This window comes from Artemia franciscana, chromosome 10, assembly GCF_032884065.1.
Source record: "Artemia franciscana chromosome 10, ASM3288406v1, whole genome shotgun sequence".
In the NCBI taxonomy this organism is placed as follows: domain Eukaryota; kingdom Metazoa; phylum Arthropoda; class Branchiopoda; order Anostraca; family Artemiidae; genus Artemia; species Artemia franciscana.
Genome location: NC_088872.1, coordinates 2,896,213 through 2,915,465, shown reverse-complemented (window position 1 = coordinate 2,915,465; position 19,253 = coordinate 2,896,213). Strand labels below are relative to the sequence as shown.

General features: G+C 34.5%; 1 protein-coding gene across 1 annotated transcript in view; it reads right to left on the bottom strand.

Moving 5' to 3' along the window:
* Positions 1-529: 529 nt before the first annotated feature.
* The window catches only part of LOC136031656 (ubiquitin-conjugating enzyme E2-17 kDa), a 46,697-nt gene continuing 27,973 nt past the window's right edge, over positions 530-19,253 (bottom strand). The window contains exons 4-6 of the mRNA XM_065711326.1: positions 8,892-8,969; positions 5,023-5,128; positions 530-2,957 (exon numbers count right to left, since the gene is read on the bottom strand). Of these exons, the coding sequence (XP_065567398.1) occupies positions 2,818-2,957; positions 5,023-5,128; positions 8,892-8,969 (324 nt within the window). The 3' untranslated portion in view covers positions 530-2,817. The remainder of the gene's footprint in view (positions 2,958-5,022; positions 5,129-8,891; positions 8,970-19,253) is intronic.

Here is a 19,253-nt window from a genome sequence, read left to right as displayed (position 1 = left end):
TCCTATGCCAGAAACAATTTTTTCCATGCAATTATCTGTAATTAGAAGTTAGCCACTGATGATAGTCATTTTTTCGGAATTGTAGACTTTATGTTATCAGTATTCAGCATTTATGTTATCAAAATTGTCAAGCTCTAAACTCGTCTAATTAAATTATATTCAACAAAGCGTACCGACATGTAAGAATTTGAGAATCGACAGTTCATCATAGTTAAAGACTGTACAAAAAAAAAAAAAAATACAAAACTTCGCTCCTTTCATGAAAAAAAAAATCAGTATTGCGATCTTCAGAAAAAAGTGGAAAGAGATCTTTATCTCTTATCATAGATCTCTCTTTAACAGAGAACTTCGTTTAAAACAAAGATTTATGAAGAAATTGGTCTTCTGCGTTGAGATATGCGAAGCTTGCTGCCATAGTAAAGATGTGGAAATCTAAACAAAAGCTTGTTGCTCATAATAACGAGTAACTAGACCGACAGTGTAACGGTATACAAACTGACGGTTCGTCACAGCTAAAGAGTATACAAAAAAGTAATAAAAACTTTTATTCACTGCTTTCATCACAAAAATCGGTGTCACTACCTTCAAAAAAAATATGGAGAAAAGAGAGAATTTTTATAAAACAGACATCTTGAATTAAAACAAAGACTTGGTGAAGAATTGAAGTATGAAGTAGGGTATGAAGAATTGGTCTCCTCTGTCAAAAGCTGTCAAGACAACTATTAAGGCTCTAGGACCTTTATTAGATCATTTTCTTATAGCCAATCCAGTGCAAAATCGGGCAGTTGTCCAGCTTTATAGCCAAAAACTTGGTATGACAATTCACAACAGTGATACCTCCCAGAAAGAGCATTGGAGAGCATTTTCGACAGAAACAAGTCTGCAGAAAGTTAATCAAACTTAGTGTTAATAGAATATAGCCCCCAATTGGACATAAATAAAATGTTGAATAATAACCAGATACACTATATTGCGTTGAGAAATTATCATAAACAAAAGATAGTTTCTTGAATTACGATTTTGGAATAAAGAAAAAAGTAGAGTACAAACATATCTGTAATCACTGTCTGCGCGTCTGGTAGGTATCGTAATTAGGCTTTTTCCTCGCCAGCGAAGATTTGGCAGCCCTCGCAAATCTGCAAGATTTTTAAATGGCCACTGGAGTAGACAGCAGAAGCATGTTTCTCACAGATTTTAAAACCGTCAAATGGAGATGTTCTTTAAGCGTTCAAAACGTAGAACTATTTTAAGTACATTTAAATGTCTACTTTCCAAAGAATTTTTATTTTAACAAAAATCCGTCCCGTTTAACTATAGATGATCGCTAGATCTGCTCAGCCAAATATTTTGGTTTAATTCAAGAAATGTATGATATAATTTCTAATAATCAATGTTTATAGTCAAATTAGTATCACATCTTTTTTCTGGTATGAACTAATTTATTAGTTTATTATTTATAATTTTCAATGCTGCCAAAAAAGTTTAAAATCCCCTTTCTAATTTCAGAATAATTTTGGGCCCTTAAATTGTTAATAATAAAATAACTACAATTTAATTTCTTATTATCCATTACAACAAAGAATATAACGACCAAAGAAGCAATGACACTTTAAACAAATGCAACAGAAAGCAGTCCATCAAGATAGATGGCAGTATTTTTCATTTGCGTAGCCATTACATCAAGAGAAAATATTTTATGAAACGACATTCCCTATAAAAACTTTATTTATTCATGCTTCCACATAAAAAAATTTCTGTAACTGATAGCAAGCAAGCTTCATAGTAAATTTTTACACGGCAAAATACCAACAAGTTAATTCGCTAGGAACAGTCAGCTTTCTCTTTAACTAATCTTACATCTCTGCTTCTTTTTTCATAGTAAATTTTTACACGGCAAAATACCAACAAGTTAACTCATATGGAAAGAGTAGCTGAAAAGCTAGGAACAGTCAGCTTTCTCTTTAACTAATCTTACAGCTCTGCTTCTTTTTTGTTCTAAGCCGGTTTTCAAGAAAACATCTCCCATGGTAACAATATTCCTATTTTTGTTCACCTTAGAAACTATACCCTGTCGTTTCTTTGCTTAGGTTTTTACAATCTTTGATCAAAAATGTGGCGTAAATGGTTCTTGTTAAACTTTCTCTTCTAATAGCCCGTTCAGACGCATGGGGAAACGCTCAAAAACCGATCAATACCATGGGAAAACCAATCTCTTTTTCTCATAGTACCGATCGGTTTTAGGGCTATGAATTTCTTCTTCTTTCCCTATGATACAAATGGGTTTTCGTGTGTCGCCAAGCAAAAATGAGCAAGTATTTTTGAAAGTGGAAAGCATGGCAACTGTTAAGCGCGCAAAAATTCCAGTTTGGTGGTTCTTTTCCACAATCATCAGTTTTTATCCAAAACTAATGCTTTGTATAAAACTAACACGAAAAAGGAAGATTCTGGGCAAAAATACACTTGGCTTAGAGACTTGGCCTGACCAAGTATAAGTTATCTGTGTTTTTAGAAACAATTTTGCACCTATCGTTTGAACACTTTTCCCATCGTACTGATCGCTTTTTATCATTGGTTTTCTCATGCGTCTGAACAGACCATTAATGAAAATAATAGATATTGTATCTTAATAATCTTAATTACGCTGTTTTTTTTACGGTTTTTACGATGTTAGAAATAAAGGCACAATGACCGACATACAAAACAAAATTCTCTCTTATCAACTAAAACAAAAGACTATTATTAAATACAGGAGAAAAGAAAGATATCAGTTACACCAGATGAAACAGAGTAAAAGACAGCCAGGGACACAACCCCTTTTTACATAGCATATTTCCTAGTCCACTCTCTTGCTAATTCATTGTATTTCTCCCGGTCAGTTTTGTATATTCTAGCTATTTCTGGCACTAATGGATCATCTGGATTTGGGTCACAGAGGAGTGAACAGATTGATAACAATACTAGAAAAGAAAATTCAATCAAAGTTAGACCAAACAGAAGTTATAACAAAACATTAATTTGTACCTCAATTCACTGAGAAGTAAACAGATTGGTAACACTGTTACAAAAACGAAGTCAATCAACTTTACACTAATCACATGTTTAAAATGAAAAAACTAGACTTGCACTAAAATTACTTTACTTACAATCTTTGGTATAAATAATCTTGATGATATCAGAATCTACAGGTCTAGTCAAAGAATTGTTGCGGGGGAGGAGAGGTAACAAATTTTAAAGCCATATACTCCAGAAGAACCAAAAACACAACGAAATGTTACGCAAAATACAAACGTAGAAAGGACAAAATGGATTTCTTTTAAGAATATTTTTTTTAACCTCTTAAAACCAAATATAGATTTATCCAAAGAGATTCCTTGGTTTAACATTCCAGTGTTTCGGGGAGAAATATAAATAAATAAAATAAATAAAAATAAAAATGAAGATGCAAAAACTATGAGTTGACTGAGTTGTAATCAATCCTATAATAGACGGTTTAGTGCTTCTTGAATGCCTTCCAGCCGTTTTAAGTCAACGATCCAAACACCCATTAGTGTATGAAAGTCCATAGGCTGTTCCCACTGTTTTAGAAAAACAGACGAAAAAAAAAAAAATGGCGGAATATTGCACAAAAAGTATGCATTAATTGAGTTTTCAGATTCAGCATAGAAGGTTCTTTTAGAATCGTACATTTTAGTTCTTGAATTAAAATAAAACGACTTAATTTTATTACTCTACTAATACTACTATTGACGCTTCAGTTCAGCACTAAGCCACCCGAAGCCTACACGTCAGTGAACGCTTTATCCATAGGTGGAAATAAAATTTTAACCAAAAGCTTTAAGGGGTAGCTGAGTTCTTTGGAGAGATTAAATATGTCGAATTCAGATACCGAACCAGATTTTGCGTGAAGACTTTTACGATTTTTCGCTCGAATTTTAATATTTCAGGCAAAAATATAAACAAATCATTACGTAAAAATTATCTGTGCAACCGAAGTCTGAAGCAAAACAACATTACCCATAGGTGGAAATAAAACTATAACTAAGAGTTTTAAGTGGTAGCGGAAGTTTTGGGAACAATTAAATGTGGTCAATTGAGAAATTGAGTCAGTTGTTTACTAACATTCATAGTTTGCATAAAGACTTTTTGAATTTTTCGCTGCAATTTCTTTGTATTTCAGGCATAAAACAAATCATTAAGCAAGAATGATCAGCATAGCCAAAAATCTGATTGCATTTTTGAATTTGTCATGACAAACTGGTTCAAGGAATTATATTCAGAATAAGAATCATGGTGCGCAAATTATGGCTATATTCTGGGGCAAAAACAAAAACTGTATTGGAAGCCTTTTGATTACACATTCACGATTAAATATTGCATTAAATTAGCACATGTCAAATAACTGAACAAAAAGAAAATCATAATTAATAGCATATTCGTATTTCTTCCATTGGATAGTACTGCAACCTCTATAGCTTTGTTGTTACCAACACATTTATTTATTAGAAAGGATGAATTTTATACAGGCCTACGTGGGTGTACAACTGTACATCCACAAAAATCCCACCGCGGTGAAAAAAAAGTAGATAGATAGCAGCTGAAACACATCTTTAGAATAAAGAAAGAAACAGAGCGAGAGAGAGAGTGAGAGAGTGAGAGAGTGAGAGAGAGAGAGAGAGAGAGTGAGAGAGAGAGAGAGAGAGAGAGAGAGAGAGAGAGAGAGAGAGAGAGAGAGAGAGAGAGAGAGAGAGAGAGAGAGAGAGAGAGAGAGAGAGAGAGAGAGAGAGAGAGAGAGAGAGAGAGAGAGAGAGAGAGAGGGGGCGAAGATAGAGAGGCAGAAAGATGGAGCGGAGAGAGGAAAAAGAGACACAGAGAGGGAGGAAGAAATAGGAGAGAAAGAAAGAAAAAATAGAGGGATAGAGGAAGAGAAGAAGATTGGGGAGAGAAAAAAGAGGAGAAAAAGAAATACAGAGGTGGAAGAAAGTGGGAGAGGGGTTACTGAAAAATAAGTAGATATACTGGTACCTTTCGAAATTGTTAGAGCCGGAGACCATTGTGAACGTAGAATATCTAAACAGATATTACCGTTACTATTTATGTTTGGATGGTAGATTCTTGTTGTGAAAGCAACCTAAAAAACGCAAGTTTTTCATAACAGAGATAAGATTTCCTTTGTCAAATAAAAGAAGTACTCTATCAATAAACAGCTCAAGAATAGACACAAGCAGAAAAAAAAACAATCATTGGAGATAAAGATACGAGTTTCTCAATGTTCGTTAGCCACAAGATTTTAGTTACATAAAGATTCAGCAAATGCTAATGTTTGCATTCACTAGAAGAAAACCTTGCAAAGATTTTAATATATCAATTGAATGAATCACCTAGATATATAGATACAAATTGGACATACATTATTGATCAATATATAAATTAGATAAAAATAGCTACAGAAATTATTGAACAGATAAATAGATGGAGTGCATGAGTGCACTATGTTTAGATATATGTTTATAGTGCATTAGAATGCATGCAGAGCATGCATTCTGAACAGATTTTTCGAGTTTAATGACACTGTTTATTGTTTTTTTTTTTTATGACATCAAAACTTATAAACAACCATTAGAAAAAAGGAGAAAATCCAAACTTAAAACGTATCGTAAGTTGGTTACATAAGATTTCCTTTCCAAAAAAAGCAGAAATAGTAATCAGGATAAAACCAAGCACCGAGTTATCATAGATGTCATAGATTAACTTAAGTAATTATAAGGTTGCAACCCCCCCCTCCACTCGAACCAAAAACCTGCTAGAGTATCATTCAAGCTTTACTGAAAACTATATTGATTGCTTAAATTCAAATCTATGTTCAGTCTTCTTCTTCTGTGTAGCGAGGAATATGGACCATTATGAAGGCCCTTTCGCCACAAGCTATTGTGGTAGGTATGGGTAATCTAGGGACTACTTGATCATGTTCTTCTGCAGGATAATATGTTTAAAAACTAATGATTCTGATCGATGAAAAAAAAAGGTTATTAATAACAGCTGAGAGGTTTTTGGAAGCTTTAACTTTTAGTTTTAAAATAAAAATCGAAAAAAGCATTAAAAAAATTATGCAGTAAAACGCACATAATTATTCAGTCTTTCGAAGGTTTTGAGGGGTGGTAACGCCATACTTATTTGTGGAAATTTAAATTATTTTTAGTTAAGCCTCAAAACTATTTGAAACTTCTGTTAGTTTTGACCTTTAAATCCAAAGCTCGCTTTCAAGGAAAAACTTGTATTTTTATACATGTATTTTCGTCTTTTGATTGACCTAGTTCTTGCATACATGAATAGTCGTAACATTAGCAAAAAAATTTACTAATAACAGGAGTTAATGTTAACTGATTGTAAACACTTTAGTTGTCAGTGTACGAGCAGGCACTGTAGGAGTAGCCATGCTATAATTTTGAAAATTATATAATTTTGAAGATTTATATAAAATTACGTAATTTTGAAATTATACATCCAACGTTTCTGAAATATGTATAGAATGTGTTTTAATTTTGGATCTTGTCCAGTGATAGAGGCAGAGCCTAGCTAAATGAATCTAGCTTTGTAAAGGTATAGCCCAGCTTTATAAAGGCAAAAACCTATTGTCCAACGATAAAGTTCGCCATGCAATCATAGTGTCTTCTTAAGTTCAAAACATAGCCTATATCAAAATACAAATTTTAACAAAGACTGTTTTATTAAAGCCAACTCTCTTACACCCTTATAGTAGACCTTAATTTATAAGACTTTTTACTTCATTTTCAAGATGATTTAAGCTTAATCCATTTTAAATGGGCCCTGATGTGATATCTTGATCATTCATAAGGCTTAACATGCTTCAGCTACTCCTGCATTAGAGTTTTTGCCAACAGACGGCAGCTGATTTTCGGATTTTTTGGTGTTAGGCCAAGAGCCAAATTTTATGTTTGTGATTGGGAGTGATACAAAGAGTGTAAAAGTTGATCAAGAGAGGAAACTGAATTTTGTCTCTGAGAAAAAAAGCAACACCCTCTGGATAAAACCCAACAGATCTATTTCAGGTTTGTGATTAGAAGTGGAATAAAGAATGTAAAGGCAGACAAGAGAGAAAGTCAATTTTATCTGAAAAACAACGCCATCTAGCTTTACAAAACAAATAAAAATTTATTGCATTAGCTAGAAAACGGTTGTATTATTTTCTAATATTTGTTTTTTCATTTTTGTTTTAAATCACGTAGAAGATCAAGAGAATAAATTTTTCAAAAAGCGTTCAAAAATTACATTTCTGTGTGTGTTCTTCATATTCATCTAGTCTTAACTATTTTACAATAAATAACAGTAATTCCAAAAAGAGTCTGTCTATTATCTGCCTAATTTTTCTCTAAGAGGGGGGGGAATAGTAATTTTTTTCTTTTCGGGGGGGGATAATTAAAAGTATCAATAATAAGTTTAATAAGAAGTACCCAAAATTCAAGAGATTTAGGATTTTAGGGAAAGTATGAAATGAGAGAGCCCCCCCCCCCCCTGTTATGTGCGTCCACGGTACACTAGTAGTGGCACTAGTAGTTTTCAATTTCCATTACACCGATGTAAGAGCGTCAAAGTTTCTGTTTTAGGTAGAAATTCATACCAAATATTTAACCAGACTTGAGCTACTTTGTTTAGCATATAATTTGTTAAATCGTCTTGAAACCTTTTGTCCTGGGACCCGAGAAACCCAGGAATAAACCCAAGAAATAAAAATGACAAAGAAAAATGCGAAATGCCCGTTTTGTCCATGGTTCAAAACATTTATCAAACTTGAGACTTATGTCGGAAATGAGTATGCACCTTAAGGACTGAACAATAAATTTATTCATCCATATTATATTTTTTCTTTTCAAAACTTATTATCTCTATCCGAGAAGCAAATAAAATTGCTTTCGAAAGTGAAAGACATTTCCCCATATTACTATTAAGATATTATTTTTCGATTAGACCTATAAGAAATCACTTATTTCTAAGAAATCACTTATTTCTAAGAAATCACTTATTCTCTCTGATAAGATATCAGATTGTCCCTTCCTACTCACTTTATAAATCGAATTAAAATTTAATATCGAAGTAATCAGATAAAAGAAGTTAAAAAAAGTAAACACAAATTAAATCTAAAATATAATTTAAATTAGAACTAATTAAAAAGAATCAAATCTAAAAACTTACTTGCCAAACTTACTTGCATTATTACTTGCCAAAACTGTTCATTCAGTTATTTGATTAATCAAAAGAACGAATGAAGGAATCCTCAAATGTTTATCTCACCCTTCGCAAGAGATATTGGGTTTAATGCTTTCAAAATTAAACAAATTAAAAAAAAAAAAAAAAAATGGAATGGACTGCCAAAAACAAATATTTTACATCCAAGAAAATCGAAACAAATTTCACTAATGCTTAAGCAGTAGGGATCATTCTACCTCCACCATCAAACATTAAATTTCTACTAAAATTGTATATTTAAAACTCCTTCATTTATGCCTTATTTGAATTCCATCTGCTATTTTCTACTAATTTTACTGAAAGTTATTTTTAAATCTTAGCTTATTTTAATGCAATTTAGAAAAACAGAACGAGGCTCTATTATAACTTTAGTAGTGAACAGGATAAGGATGTATTTTATTGTGTCCTTTCCTAGCTCTTTCTTTAAACTTGTTTGTTATTAGACATTAGTATTTGTAGCAATCTTTTTTTTCTTTATAAACTTATTTAAATTTTTCATGTTTTTATTTTTGTGTTATATTTTTATTTCTTGCAAGCGAGGTTTTTACCAGCAGTCGCCGTTTTTGAGGATAAGAACTTCAGGAAAGAATAAAAAAAATTAAAAGGGTGACAAATGAGAGAATATTTACCTTAGGTGGTTTGAAAGGATAATCCGTAGGAAAGTGAATCGTTAAGAAGAACACACCTCCCTGGTACGGGCTGTCAGGCTAAAAGAAGAAAGAAATGTTAATTTGTTTATTCGAGAAGCAACTTTTCCAGAATGAATATGGAAACACGATGGACTAGCCTAAGGGTCACAAGTGTCCTTATTTAGATTTATAGCAACATGCAGCAGCCTTTATTTTTCGATCAGCCTTTTGCTAAAGAAAAAACGATTCTACTGAAAAAAAAAACTTTCTGCTCTTTATAAGTAAGATTTTTTGTCAAGTTTTAACAGCCATTTCTTAAGAGCGACACAGATTAGCTGTCATAGTAACATAAAGCTTTTTTTGGAATAGGGGAAATTACGAATATATGAATGACGGTTATTTTTTGCTTTTTTTCTTTATGCTTATTATTCTCTCATTTCCTTTTTTATTTTAATACGACTTTTACTAACATCTTCCTTTTCTTTCTAAAATATTGACAATTAATATCAAAGAATCACAGAGGCATATTTCCAGAGCACCTATGGCGCTCTTTATTCCCTGGACCTTGGCAATTATTTTCCGAGAATCACATAGATCCGTTCATCATAGCAAAATGAAATACAATTTTTCCGATTGAGGACTTTTAAGTAAAAAAAGGAGCTATTTAACAAAAATCGATTGGACTATTTTACTGAAAGACTTTTGTCCTATTGCTATCAATGCTTGATATATATATTTTTTTTCAAATCTTTGGTCATGTTCCCTTACCATATTCAATCGTATTTTGTCGAACAGGGACGGCTCTTTCAATTCGCTATTTTTTAAGCCAAAAAAATTATATATAATCGTCAAAACACAGAAAACTAAAAGTAAAGACAAAATTCATTAAACAACAAAATAGTAACGATCTGTTGTCAACAATTAATATAAAAAGTGTAGACCCCAACCTTATCTGGTATTCAATTCATGGTAAGTCTAGAGAAACTGGAAAATGTATCTCCTAGCCCATAAAATTTGTTGCTTAGTACAAAAAATATTGCTGTTGGATCTTCACTAATAACTTATACCAATAATAAAATTTCTATAGCGCTGTCGACCAAAACTTAACCCAGATTAATTTATTTTAACTACTTCAAAATACTTGTTTACATTACCATGATGCACAAACTACCGGCACCTTGAGCAGTACTACAATACTGAAGCAAATATATTTGACTTCCCATCGCCAAAAATTCACGCGTTATGTCTCGATTAAGGATTTGAATTCTGATGAGCCCAAAAACATTAAATCCAGAAGAAATAGCAAGTCTGTTAATTTGATATTACGAACGTTTGAACTTAGATAAACTCTCTGCTACACAGCGGCGAAAGTAAAATGAAAATTCAAATTTTAGAATAAGAAACTGAGTGTCTGCCAAACGGAGATGCACCGTTTCTGAACCATGCAATCTCCACGAGTCTAAAACTCATCTCCCCATCTCTTTTACTTAATGGCACTGATTTGTCTTACATGACCTTCGTTGACCATGTTCTGGCTGACTGCAGAGTGACTCTCAGTCTATCGGACTTCACGCCAATACCGGTAAGTGCGATTTTGTAATTTTCAACGTTTCAAGAAGCGGCAGTTTTGCCTTCAGGAATCATGCAGTTCATGCAGCGACAAGCTTGAAATATCTTGGCACAATGAATAGAGAAACGAATAGCAAAACCAGGCAAGTTATTATCTAGCACATACCACAACTAAAAATGCTTAAACTTAACTTTACTAAAACTTTAACTTTAATTAAATTTTTACTGAAGACCCTAAAATTTTAACCTTTTTTTTTACAGTAATAACATTGACAAATGAAAAAAAAATCTGTTCAATCAAATCTTGGAGCTTGAATCGCTGAGATTTTCAAGAATTAATATCATTATATATTTATTCGTTCATTTTATTTGCTCATCTATATCAATATTTATTATTTTTGTGTTTCATTCATTTTTGCTAGAGTAATTCTTGTTCGCATTGTTTGTTTGAATATTACAACATTTTGTTCGCATTGCAAGTTTGAATATTAAAGGACTTTATTTCTGCTCACCTTAAGTATTAATGCTTATTTCTGCTCAACTTAATCTTGAAGAGTGACGCCCCATGAGGAAATTATAGCCTAGCAAACGATACAGCATTCGCACAGGATTCTGATTAATGCATAGTTCTTTTGGGCTTGGTCTGTTTTGACGGGTGTTTTCAGGCTGAAAATCTCTTCCTAACTAATTTATATACTATGGGTATGGGTATTATATAGTATTAGAATAATATTTGTAGGCATGAATATATTATGACTCGGAGATGATAGGCTTGAGAGTGTCAAGATTCTGACTCTTGTTGATAGAAGAACATCGACAAGTGCTGAAAACCATGTTGTGACCAAGGTGGGCGCAAGATTTTACAAAGCCTCCATTCATACCGGAGGTCCCAGGGACTTCTTGCTGTCCGGTTCTAAGCCGGCTTAAGCGCTTCGGTGTAGAATTGAGAAGATATGTTGATCCCCGTCCTACACTGGTATCCGGGATCATTGCTTTTCCTGAAGCCAAAATAATTTCAATGATTTAAAGAACATGAAAATTAGAACTTGGAACGTTACGATCTTAAAAACGACTGTCGTATCAACATTTTGACTGACGAATTCAAACGATTCGAACTGGACTTATTAAGAGTTTCAAAGACTCATATCCCAGGGGTAGGAAGCATGAAACTAGGTAATATAGAATTTGTTTACTCAGGCAGGAAGGATGGGATACATAGACAGGGAGTAGGATTCATGATGAATAAGGAAGCTGCTAAGTCTTGTTTAGGCTGGGAAGGTATGAATAAATAGAATACTAACTGCTCACCATATGACTAAAAAGTTCAGGGTATCAGTTATAGTAGCACATGCCCCTGTTGAACCGACTGACGGAGATACTAGTGATTCGGATGAATTTTACTTACACTTACAGGAGCAAATAGACAGGGTCCCAGGTAGAAATATGGTGTTTTTACTAGGAGATTTTAGCGCCTCGGTCGTTAGAAATAGGGATAAATGGTATCCTAGCCTAGGTAAATTTGGTGTAGGAAAAGAAAATAGTAATGGCTACAGACCTTTGCAATTTTGCAGGTATAGCAATCTAGTTATAACCAATACGATGTTTGGTCATAAAATGGCCCATAAGGCAACATGATATTCACCGGATGGTAATACAGCGAACCTTATTGATTATGTTACAGTAAACCAAAAACTGGCAGGATCAATACAAGATACTAGGATATATAGGAGTGCTGTTATTTATGTTAAAAGTAAAGATCACAATCTAGTAGTGTCTAGGGTCAATTTAAAACTGAAATTTCGGAAGGGTAACTACCTCCCGGGAAGTTATGATGTTGGTAGACTCCAGGAGGAGAATTTGAGAGAAACTTTCAAGGACCAGTTGAATGTTAAAATTGAAAACTTTAAATTTGACAATGTGGAAGATGATTGGAATAATTTTAGAAAAACAATTTGTGAAGTTGCTGATGGTGTCTTAGGGAAGAAAGTGAAGACTGCAGCTAGGAATATTTGTGAAAAAAGCTTTATGTTTAATGGAGAGGAGAAGGGGCTTATACAATAATTATCTGAGTGATAGATCATGAGATAACTAAAGGAATGTAAAGAAATTGGAGAAAACATTAAAATATGAACTAAGAAAGTGTGAAGTGGATGCCATGGCTAAAATTGTCGAGGATCTGGAAGATGCAGCTACACGGTATAATAGTAAAATATTGTACGGGTAGGTTAATAAATTGAGAAGGAGTAGTAAATCCGAACTTGTTCCAGTTAAAGATAGGAACGGAGCCACAATTAGTGATAAGGAAAGAGTCCAAGAGAGATGGGTGGGACATTTTGAGAATTTGGTAAACCGAGATACAGTTGCAGGAAAAGATATAGATGAAAATGAAAAAGTTCGTGATACCGTGGATGTGAAGGAAGAATTTTTTTGTGAGGAAAAATTAGCGAAAATTCTAAAAGGATTAAAAAATAATAAGGCTCTAGTTGTTGATAGTGTGGTAAATGAGTTTCTTAAATATGGTGGCTCTGAGGTAAGAAATAAGTTGCTGAAGATCGTGAAAATAATTTTAAAAAAAGGGAAGTACCGAACAATTTTAGGAAATCCTTAATTAACCCTCTGCATAAAGGTGATAAGAGTGAGTGTTGTAATTATCGAGGCATTAATCTAGGCTCTGTAGGTACCAAATTAATTAGTAACATGATACTTTTTAGACTGGTAGATGCTGTATGCAAAGTTTTAAGAGAAGAACAGTGCGGTTTTAGAAAAGGTAAAGGATGTGTCGACCAAATTTTCACTCTTAGGTTAATAATTGAGAAGTGACTTAGTTGTCAAACACCTTTGGTCCTCAGTTTTATAGATTATGAGCAAGCGTTCAATTCTGGTGATAGAGGAGCTGTAACAAAGGTCTTATCCTTTTATGGCATACCAGACAAATACATTAAAGTGATTAGTTTTATGTACGAGAATAAAACTGCTGCGGTTAAGGCAGGAAATGAGGTTAGCAGCTAGTTTTGTATTAAATCAGGAGTTAAGCAGGGTTGAGTTCTATCCCCCTTCATATTGATCGTTTTGATGGACTTTGTCTTAAGGAGCACAGGAAAGGTAATGAGAAACCAAGGAATCAAATGGGAAGGAAAAACTCGCCTGGACTTAGATCATGCTGATGATTTAAGCAGCCTAGATGAAACTGAGCAAAACGAATGAACTTTTAGAGGTTTTCCGAGTTTAAGGTGCTACAATAGGTTTGAAAATTAATGTTAAGAAGACTAAGTCACTACGGCTAGGAGTAAGTGAAGATGAAAAGGTGACGATGGGTAACGAAAAGATTGATCAATTGGACAGCTTCATTTACCTTGGTAGCATTATTAATAAAGACGGTGGGAGCACCAAAAATGTTAAAGCTAGAATAGCCAAGGCTCACGGTGTTTTTACACAGTTAAAAAAAAGTTTGGAAGAATTGAAAGATAAGTTTGCAAACCAAGATTAGAATATTAGAAGGTACAGTGCTGACAGTAGTCAAATATCGCTCTGAAGCAGGGCGCTCCGAAAAGCGGATGAAGATTTACTAGATGTTTTCCACAGAAATTGCCTATGTAGTGTTCTGGGTACCCGGTTGACTGACCGTATTACAAACAGTAGGCTGTACGAAAAATGTGGTCCAATCCCGTTTTTTACGGCAATGATGAAAGAAACATTGACATGGCTAGGGCAAGTTCTGCGGATGAAGGATGACAGATTGCTGAAGATTGTCTTTTTCGGCCAATCGTCCAGGAATAAACAGAAAGCAGGTCGTCCTCGTCTGGGGTGGGAGGATGTCAGAAAGACAGATTTAAAGGAAATGGGAACTTCCTGGGAGGGTGCAAAAGGGAGGCCTCGAATAGATTGGGATGGAGGAGTGTGTGTAGCTGTGTTGGCCTCGGACGGCTCGGTGCTGCGGTGAGTTGTTAGTAGTAGTTAGTATTAATATGGCTGGCAATGCAAAAGAAAAGAACAAGAGCTAAGAGCTCATATGGCACTTGTGACGAGGCGAGAAGAGCTAAGAGCCAAGAGATCATATGGTATGAGCACTAACAAAATTCTATGAATCAATAGATTGATTTAAAAAGGAAAATAAGAGGCTTAATGCCGGTCAGGATTTAAAATAAGAGCTCTGAGTCACGATGTCCTTCTAAATATCAAAATTCATTAAGATCCGATCACCCACTCGTAAGTTATAAATACCTAATTTTTTCTTATTTTTCAGAATTAACCCCCCCCCCCCCCCAATAGAGCAGATCCGTTCCAATTATTTAAATCACGTATGTAAGACTTCTGCTTTTTTTGCCCACCAAGTTTCATCCCGATCCCTCCAATCTAAGCGTTTTCCATGATTTTAGGTTCCCCCACCCCAAACTTCCCCCAATGTCACCAGATCCGGTCAGGATTTAAAATAAGAGCTTTGAGACACGATATCCTTCTAAATATTAAATTTCATTGAGATCCGATTACCCGTTCGTAAGTTAAAAATACCTCATTTTTTCTAATTTTTCAGAAATAACCCCCCCCCCCCCCAACTACCCCAAAGAGAGCGGATCCGTTCCGTTAATGTCAATCATGTATCTAGGACTTGTGCTTATTTTTCCCATCAAGTTTCATCCCGATCCCTCCATTCTAAGTATTTTCCAAGATTTTAGGTTCCCCCCCCAACTCCCCCCAATGTCATCAGATCCGGTCGAGATTTAAAATAAGAGCTCTGAGACACAATATCATTCCAAACATCAAATTTTACTAAAATCCCATCACCCGCTCATAAGTTAAAAATACTTCATTTTTTCTATTTTTTCCGAATTAACCGACCCCCCCCCCCCCCCCAGATGGTCAAATCGGGAAAAAGACTATTTCTAATTTAATCTGGTCCGGTCCCTGATACGCTTGCCAAATTTCATCGTCCTAGCTTACCTTGAAGTGCCTAAAGTAGCAAAACCGGGACCGACAGACAGACCGACAGAATTTGCGATTGCTATATGTCACTTGGTTAATATCAAGTGCCATAAAAAAGAATGAAGCCAGGAAAAATTATAAACACCTTCTACTACTCTAGATGACATTTAATTGTAATGCTAGCGTTGAGTCATCTGAACTGATTAATTATTACTTATTTTGTTACTTTTTATTTCAAATCACCATCTTTATACAGCTTTAGCCGTTGTTGGTTAATTCAGTTAAAGCCTTGCTCAATTACTATAGCTCACACTATCTCAAGGTTATCATTATATTTGGTTCTTAGCTTATAAACGGAAACAGTTTTTGCATGAAACTAAAGAGCTACGTTAATACTTACAATCAATAGAAATTACCTTTTTTTTAAGATAGTTTTTTATGTATTCTAAAAGCACATTTCATATGCTATTAAAAGAATAAGATGATAAATTTGGCACCTATAAACCCAGCATTATTTCATTTTTAATAAGAAGAATATTCAATTTATATTCTTATTTATACTAAGTAAGATAATCATTTAATTATGCTAAAAATTTATAATAATTACATTATAATTTACATAGTAAATTTTATTAAATAATTCACGTTTAAATATTCAATTTACATTACATAAGAATATTCTTATTTTTATATTTGTGTTCCACTGTCTAATAAAAAGGACCTGTCCCTATTTGGGCCTCTTATTTATTTCGTCCTCAAAAAGGCAGTGTGGTGGAAAATGGAAAAAAATACCAACGTCGTATATATGGGGATGACAGATCAACTTTAGGATCAACAACATTTTTTATGCTGTTAGAAGAATAAGATGATAAATTTAGCACCTATAATTCACTCCGCATTATTTCATTTTTAATCAGAAGAATATTCAACACAGTGTAACGGAATTCAAGAACAGCTACTGAACTTTTTAAGTCAATGGACTAACTTGCTTTAACCTACAATTTTGAGGAAAATTGAACCATATTCAAGAACAGTTAGTGAACTTTTTAAGTCAATGAAACGGTAACTTGCTTTGACCCTGAAGTGATTATTTTGTTCAGAATAAATATAGTTTGTTTTAATTTTGATACGTTAGTATAAACATCAATGATGACCACCAACTGTGTCATAGAAATATCCACAGACTTTGTTTATATTTTTGCTTCTCTGTCTGATAAAAGGACCTGTCCTTATTTGGACCTCTTATTTATTTCGTCATGAAGGTGATCAGGGGAAGATTTGGAGTTAGGGATGACCCACCCCCAGGTCTCTGCAAAGTCATACAAGTCGTTTATTTTGACCAAATTTTCAATTCTGAGACACTAAGTTTTATTCTATTTTCCTAGAAAAACTTTTGCATTTACAAAACTCCGCGGTAAAGAAATGGCTGATTTTAACAAAACTCAGTTTCAGTCGTAAATACCAAAAACCAAATTCAAATAGAATAGACTGATCTTATTTTATTGTCTAATTTTTTTTTTATTTCGTCTTTAAATAGAGTCGTATAAAATAAACCAGGTCTAAAGGGACTTGATTGGTAGCAACTCATGCTTAAAAACCTGCTTATGCTCGCACATGATTTGTTTATGTCCAATCATTCAGATCTGTCCGTACTATTCGTGAAGTCATTTAAGTCGTTTATGTTGGCCTTATCCAGTTCTCAGGCGCTCAATTCAGTCAGAGACAGTCTAAGGAGCATTATCCTTCTCCTCAAAAGAATTGGGAATTTTCAGACTTCTCATCAGAGAAATGGTTGATTTTAGATACTGAAAAACAAATTTACATGCACATGGCATAGAGTCGTTTCATTTTATTGTTTAATTCTTATTTTTAACAATTTTGGATTTAAACAGAGTCGTTTAAATTAAACCAGTTTTAAAGGGAATGAACTGGTAGCTTAGCAAATCGACTTAAAAATCTTTTGATGTTCGCATTTGATTTATTTCTGTTTGATGGTTCAGCAGTTTCGGAAAATTAAATTGAAGCCTCATAAGATAATACGAGCAAACCAAGAGCGAGAGACGAGGTTATGTGCATGAAGTGTCGATCAAACTTTGACTACGAGTGGAAAAGAAGACAAGAAATTTCAAAGCACAATGAACAAGTGATTAGAATTCCAAAAGGAGCCCGATAGACACTTTCAAAGCAAGCGTATACAGGAAAGTGAAAAAAAAAATCGATTACAACACGAGGTTGAGACGGATATAAGGCTTGAGAAGGACAAGCAAGATTTGGCTGTCTACCTAGAATTTTTTCCCCTTGACAAGAGTGCTTTTGAAGACGCTGGGATACCTCATTCAAGTCGGGAGGTAAGTGTTTGCCTGGGACGAAAGTAATGAGCAACGTTGAAAGGTAAAACGAATAGAAATTAGATAAGAAAATACTCCAAATGTGTGCCTCCGGCTCTTTACGATAATTTTGGCCGCGCCATTGGTCGACACAAATGATAAGGAGGAGTCAATATAGACAAGGCGTTTCCGATCAGAGACCGAATAACGTATTTTTTACGTGTGTTACTAAGCTGGAATACATTATTTTTTATTGCTAGCGCCAATGACATTGTTAAGACTGTCTGGGAAAATTGTACGTTGAATGTAAAAGATATCTTGATGGAAATACAATCTACATCATCTTTTGTATTTGAGCTACGTAAAGAGTTAACAGTCAATTGCAATGAAGAATTTCTGAATATTTCTACAATTAATGGAGTTGTTGTCAAAAATTGCAAACACGGTTTTATAGTTCATAAGGATCAAGGAATAAGGAAGCCAATCTCTAGCGAAATCCCAAAGGAAGTACCTTTTTTCATGTGGCAATGGCACATGAAAAAAGGCATGTCGGATTTTCCAATGTGCTTAGGATCAACCGGGACCGAGGAGACGAATCGTCGGCTAGATCACAGTTGTAGTCTCCAATTATAACGCATTCCAGTTTGGACAACATATTGGTCTTGAGGCACTTTGCAAGAGCACGCACTGCCTTTGAGAATTGGTTATCTGATTCTTCGTTGCTGTAGTTTGTGGGGAGGTAGACATTGACGATCACAAGATTCCCAGCTCTTATAACCATAAAGTTTTCAGCTGTATGAAGACTCTCGGAATCAACTGCAGAGCTACATACGATCGCTAGTCCACCAGAGGGTCTTCCATGTCGACGAGACTTTGCTGGGACAAAATAAAATGTATGATTGTCTGAAAACTTGAGCAGGCTGAGACTATCACTTGTCAGCAGATGTTCTTGGATGCATAGAATATTGCCTAGCCGACATAATTTTTTAATTAAGGAGATTCTGTGAGACACACCTCCGTTCATATTCCACGACACGACCTTAGTACTTGCATGCTGTTCATTCATCGCAGCGTTTTTGCTTTCCAATTTGCTTTTTCATCTCAGGACATTGGATTGACTGACAGGTATGTTTTGTCGATTTACATGCTACACAGCCAATTGGATTCGTGCAGGGGGTAGTAGCATTTGACTTATGGCCAAGGACACCGCAACGGGGACAAACCTGGGGAGCGGAACACGCCGCTGAAACGTGACCGAATTTCTGGCAGTTATAGCATCGTTTTGGGAGGTACACAAACTCTTCAATCGGAAAACGTTCAAACTCAAGTTTTGGAGGGCTTTTCATGGCCAGACCTAGCTGATAGCGGGAAGAAAAGTACAACTTATAGGTTCGACTTCTACCACACTGCTCTGTCCTTTCGCAACCTGAAACGCAGTTTTTCACCTTATCGGCATCATATGTAGTCGGAATGTTTTTGATCACGCCTATAAAAACTGGGGATTTCACCCTAGCTTCACCACTTTGCGACTTCTGGTTGATAGAAG